At 41.2% G+C, this 6,187-nt stretch overlaps 1 protein-coding gene across 1 annotated transcript; it reads right to left on the reverse strand.

Annotated features, from left to right (window-relative positions):
* Krtap3-2 (keratin associated protein 3-2) lies at window positions 1–1,031 on the reverse strand. Its single transcript, NM_025720.3, has one exon. The coding sequence runs from the start codon at window positions 976–978 to the stop codon at window positions 679–681; it is 300 nt and encodes a 99-aa protein (NP_079996.2). The 5' UTR covers window positions 979–1,031; the 3' UTR covers window positions 1–678.
* Between the last annotated feature and the right edge of the window lie 5,156 nt (window positions 1,032–6,187).

Consider the following 6,187-nt stretch of genomic DNA (forward strand, 5'->3'; position numbering starts at 1 on the left):
CGCCAGGGGTTAAATTCTGCTTGCCTTAGTAATTAACTCTATAATATTGAGAACATTTAATAACAAACCGACAACGTATCCCATATCATTATATAGTGTTGTTTTGAGGATTTGATGAGTTTGAGAGAAAGGAGAGAAGATGGACAGTAAAGACTGATAACAAATCAGGAAGGCGAGCTAGCAAGCTCGCTCTGGTGCTGCCTTCATTTTGAACCTTCAATTAATAATAATAATAATAATAATAATAATAATGATAAAGATAATCTATTAAACAAGAAATGTGTCCCAAATACTAACATAAATAAAGAACACTTATGGCCAGGGAAATACAATTTATTAGAAAACCCATCAGGAGATTATTTTGCCTCTGAAAATACTCAATACAGAAAATGAGATCCCAGAAGCAACATGGCCCAAACCCCCATAGTTTGAAATCTTAAAGATTTCAATAGCACTTTCATAATGGAAGATGTTCACCTGTTGAAATCAGTCAAATGGCTATTCATCCGGATCACATAAGCAAAACCTTGATTTCTTGCCCTTAAAAATAAAAGTAGGGTTTCCATGGCTTAGGTCATCTGCCTATTTTAACATTGTGAAAACTATTGAGACAAGCAGGTGGTGGTTGGGCAGTTCCTGGGGTTTTCAGTATGAGGCGTCAAGCAAGGGAGCCACAGGTCAGCAGCACCTTGGGACACAGGGCTCCTCACAGCCTGGCTGCACATAGGTGGTGAGGTTGACAGTCAGCAGGTCTGGGGTTGGGTGGCAGGAGTTGAGCAGGAAGCAGGTGGGCACACAGGGCTGAGGGATGTGGCAGGGTGGGGGGCAGTTGTCACAGCAGGTGGGCTCCAGCTGCCAAATGGTGTGTGGGCAGGTGCTGGGCAGGCAGACTCCACAGCGGCAGGACTTGTCTGAGGAGCAGATGGTGGTGGCAGGGCCGGTGGGGACACTGCAGCAGCGGGCAACACAGCAAGCCATGGTGCTGGAGTCTGCTTGGCTTTGGTCTTTCAAAGATGAAGTTTCTGAGGTTCAAATGTGTCCTCTCAGTCTGGACTGTTTTATACCTTCCTCAGTGGGTATGAGTCCAATCAGAAGGCTTCCCTCCTGTCCTGTTTTGTTTGTGACACCCTATTCCACTGAGATTATCTAATCAGTTTGGCATTTTTTTGTCTATTAAAACTACCTGCCCTTATTAATTCAGTTGGAGTTTTGACTCATGGACCTGCCATTTTGTCAAAATACCATCACAGTTTACCTTTACAGAATTCTGGGCATGCCCACACTTGTATGAGTTATGTGTAATTTGCTCAAGTGACAACTCATGGGCACTTTTAGGGTTTAAAATTTCTCAGTTCTTCTAAGTTTTCAATAGTATGCATTGTATGATGTCACATGTATGGAAAAGTTCTAGAGAAATTAGCTCAAATGATCAATTGGATACCTCTCCACTCAATGAAACCATCAAGAACATGGCCACTTATCTATAGCTATCTCACTGACAATGTACACTTCCACCATTTCTTTTATTTATTGATAATGGAATTCAGGGTCTCCTGAGCAAGCAATGGGGCAGAATGTTGTGGTGCTAGGTTTTTTTTTTTTTTAATTGTTTAAAAAAAATGCTGTTTTGTTTTGTTGTTTGTCTGGAGATCTTTCAAAGGTGGTATTGTATTTTATTTTCCTACAGCTTCACTATTCTTAAAGATGAGTCAAAGTATAAAAATCATTGGAAAGAGTAAAAAAAAAAACCAAAAAACCCACGGCTTTCCTTGATTCTATGTCATGAAAAGAAAACTAACCTGGTCGTCATTCATTTTCATGTGAGTGACACACACACTTACTCTTCACAGAGTTAACGGCGGGGTTTAGATGGCAATGCAAGGTAGAATGAGGGACTTCATTAAAAAAAATCATGTTAGTGACTTTCATCTGCATAGGTGTTTGTACTCCCCCCTTGGAGCTTTGGCTGATAGTACATTCCATTGAGAGGCCTTCTACAAGATCCCTCACTTCAGCTGGCCTTGGCTTGTGTTTGTGTTTCCTGTAGGCTGAAGGAGAGACACAACAATGCCTACTGTGCAACGGTTCTGACATCTTCACATATCTCTTCAGCACAAACCCCTCAGCCAGTGCAATCGAAAGCACAGATTTTTTTTTTTTAAACATTTGGATGGCAAATCATTTTTGGTTAAGTGCAGAGTACAGATTCCTTGGCCTTGGTGGGATATTGTTTCATCCAACAGGACATGTTTAAAAGAAGAAGGATAACTGAGAAAGCATTAGAACTCGATGTACTGTGAAGTGCCATGCTTGACCGGTAGGAAGAGCAGACGGCTTGCCTAATGTTTGGATACAGAGCTTTTTCTGTGAAGAAAGATGTGTGGTGTGTCATCCCACTCAGATTCCTGATTTATCTGCAAATGTCCTGTCTTCATTCTCTGCTTTTCAAACCTACTCATTTTCTAGGTTCTGGCTCACATCCCTTCTTTATAAATCAATTTATCAGGTGTTTCCATAATTTTCCATACTGTCCCTCAAGTTGACCTGCCTCATTCTGCCACATATTGCCATTTCCCTTATCTCTCTTTCTCATGCTTTTTTTTTTTTTTTTTTTTTTTTTTTTTTTTTTTTTTTTTTTTTTTTTTTTTTTAGGTTTTTTGAGACAGGGTTTCTCTGTGGCCCTTCCATGTTGGGAAATGTATCCTTAGTCTTGTTTATTTCTTTCAAACACTTGAGAAGACACTTGGGCATCAGAGGCATCTGAGACATGCTTGGAATGTGAGTGTGTGCATGTCTAATGATCAGCTTGGCTGTGCCTACAAGGACACATTTGAGTTTGTTTAAATATTCAGGGAAAACAAAAGTTAAAGGTAGGTGCTGATCTTGGAATTTAAAAACAATTCTAAGCTCAGTATGAATGTGTTTTATGAGTCAGGCAGTCTCCTGCGTGTATCTGCGTATCCTAGTGTGACTTCCTTTCAGCTATGGAGATTTATGTTGATGTCATCAGAAAGCATAACTCTGCTGTACACATTTATAGCTTCATGATGCTTGTGTCAAGAGTCCTTGGGTAATTATAGCATCAGACACCGAGACAACACAAGATTTGGGGAGTAGAGGTGTTTATTTACTTTTAAAACATGGGGATCTAGGAGAACAATTTTTCCATTTACCTGAAATCATTGCTCAAAACACAGAAAGAATACTTCTGTAAAAATGAAGCCTCAGGGTCAAAACGTATTCCAAAGTGCCTCACTAAAGCCATTTGTTAATGCAGCCGTCAGTGGCAAACTTTGTAGATCCTTAAGGCAAGGTAGGGAAGGAAGCTTTTTAAGTGCTTTCATTTAGCAGCAAGAGGGGTCACACTCACAGGGTTCAACACAGGTGGAAACAGAGATCCCCTTCAGGTTTGGGGCAGGGTAGCCCTTGTTGAGCAGCCAACACGATGACACATAGGAATCAGGCACACAGCAGGATGGGGGGCAAGTGTCACAGCAGCTGGGGTGAAGGAGGCTGATCTTGTGTGGACAGGTACTAGGCAGGCAGACTCCACACGGACAGTATATGTCAGAGGAGCAGAGGGTGGTGGCCGGGCCAATGGGGACGATACGGCATCCTTGCAGATAGGAATTGCAGCCGGTCATGGTGACAGTGAACCAGGTTTTGTTGCTGAGGAACGGCGTTCTTCCACAAAGTTGCCCTTGGAGGGCCTTTTATACCTACCTATTTCAGGGACCATGGCCTCAGTCTTCAGTCTGCTTCCTTGTTGGTGTTTGCACAACTCCACACAAATAACGCAATGCCTTCTTTATCAGCCACGGGACACACACTCCTGAAGTTTTATTTGGCTGTGTTGCTTTACCCAAACTTGCTTCCTGCTGCAGTTTTTTACTTCTTTCTTCTTTTTTTCTTTCTACCAGACACATGGTGGTGTCTTTGATGGATCGGAGGGAATAAATGAATATTGAAGACACACAACATGATTTGCTTGGAGACAGCAGAGCTTGTTAGATGATTTCCCATATATTACCACAACATCATTTGGACATGGAAACAAATATGAAAATGAGTAAGTCTTTAGTTTTATAAGGTGCTGGTTATTTTAACTACAGATTGAAATGAATTAAAATACAGTTTTATTTTAGATAATGTGTAGTCTGGAAAATGTACACTTGCATTTTTTTTGTAAACCTGCATGAAAAGTTTTTGCTTTTCACAAAAGCGAACCTGCTGACCCGTCTCTTCCATTGTTAGTCATCATCAGTCAGTCAGATCCACACCTTTTTGCAAGTGCCTTCCACTGTAACTCTGCTAGAGTACTAATACTTCATGGTTTTAGTTAGTGTGTGACCACAGTAAAGGCCATTGGTTAGCAAATCCATTCACTGGAAGTCAGGTGCTCACTGAATCTCTAGTATGTTTTGTAAAAGCATTTTTAAAACAATGATAATCTTTTCTCTATTCTGGCTCCCAAATGAATGAGACAGACTATAAGATTTATTTGATAAGCTTTACAACACAGTAGCTGAGCAGTCACTAATCTATTCTATTCCTCTATGATAATCTGGCTACCTTCCAGGCAAAATCCCTGAGATACTTGCATTTTAGTATGGGTCTGGCTCTCTCTGCATCAGGTATGATCCCATAGAGTCTCTCTGACCCTCTCCTTGTGGTAAATTCTCCCTCTCTTTCTCTCTCCACATCCCCTGACTGGGATTGGAAGTCAGCCCTATTCTCTCTTCTGCTCAGCCATTGGCCGGTCAGCTATTATTGGCATGTTAGAGAATAAATGGAGAGCAATCTTTACACAACATTCAGGCAGGAGATCCTTAGGGTAAGCATTACAATGCCATGTCTAGACTGCAACCAGATATGGGAGCAGAGAAATCAGCATTTGAGTAATACAAGGATAATCATTACATAGTACACAATAACATTATGTCTACAATGTTCTAAAGGGTGAGGAGGAGTCAGAAAAATAGAAGATACAGATGGTCCCTCTCCTTATACAGAACATGATCTGATGGATGCCACTAGTAATATTTTAGCATATGATTCTAAAGACACTTAATTAAGAACTTGGTAAAGCTATGGAGTTTCAGAGCAAGTGAAGAGAAAGTTTTAGAGCTCATTACATTATAACTTATGAGTTGTCAGGCCTACATAAAGTTATTTAATTTATTTGTACTTCAGTTTTTCAACTGCAAGTCTAGAAAATATAGTAACTACCCACTATAGTCTTATTACTATGATAAAAGTCTCTAGCATTGTGTGTGGCAAGAAAGAAAAATGATTCAAGGCATGGCAGATGTTTCTGAGGCTGCTACGAGAAGTCCCATAGGTGAAAACTCTATGGTGGAGGGCTGGCGTGACCGAAGAAGCTTTGGTGGAGGAGCTGGGCTAAGGCCTTTTATCAGAAGTATTTAGAAAGACATGCATTTCCTGAAAGAAAAGGCAATGGCTTCCCCATCAAAACTGCCCTGCCCCACCCTCAGCCATCACTAAATTGGTCAGTCCTACTCTTGTGCCTCTGTTGAATGCCATATCTACCCATAGTGCTTTGCTGTATAGTTTGGTTCACAATCTTTCCCCCCTAGGTTACAATCCCTTTCAAAACAAGGACATCTTATTCATTTTGTTATCTCCAGTCCTAGCTGAGTGGTGAGGTGATGGGGTCGGTTGTAGAGGCTGGAACATGTGAGTAAATAGTAAAGGCAGGGAGGTATCAAGCAGTGGTGAGTAGCAGTTGTTGTGTGGCGATTGTGTATCACCTTGAGTGGCAGCTGTTGTGTGGGGATTGCCCTTGTTTTGAAAGGTGAGAAAAATTGTGAACCAAACTATACGGCAAAGCACTATGGGTAGATATGGCTTTCAACGGAGGCACAAGAGTAGGAGTGACCATTTTAGTGAGGGTTGAGGGCTGAAGGTATCACCTTGAGTGGCAGCTATTGTGTGTCAATTGTGTATCACCTTGACTCAGGAAGCAAGCAAAGGTTCAGCCTCATACAAAGTACTTTAAAAGGGAGAGTTTTAATTTAGAATGTTTGCTAAGTGTCTATCAAAGAATCGAAACACTCAAAGAGGGGAGAGAAAGTTGGGGTTATACAAGAAACAGCCACCAGCTCTCAGTCTGGAGTAGGGGTGACATTATTGTTATTTGAACAGAGATTAGAGGGTTGAGCCTCAG

Source organism: Mus musculus, chromosome 11, assembly GCF_000001635.26.
Source record: "Mus musculus strain C57BL/6J chromosome 11, GRCm38.p6 C57BL/6J".
Classification (NCBI taxonomy): domain Eukaryota; kingdom Metazoa; phylum Chordata; class Mammalia; order Rodentia; family Muridae; genus Mus; species Mus musculus.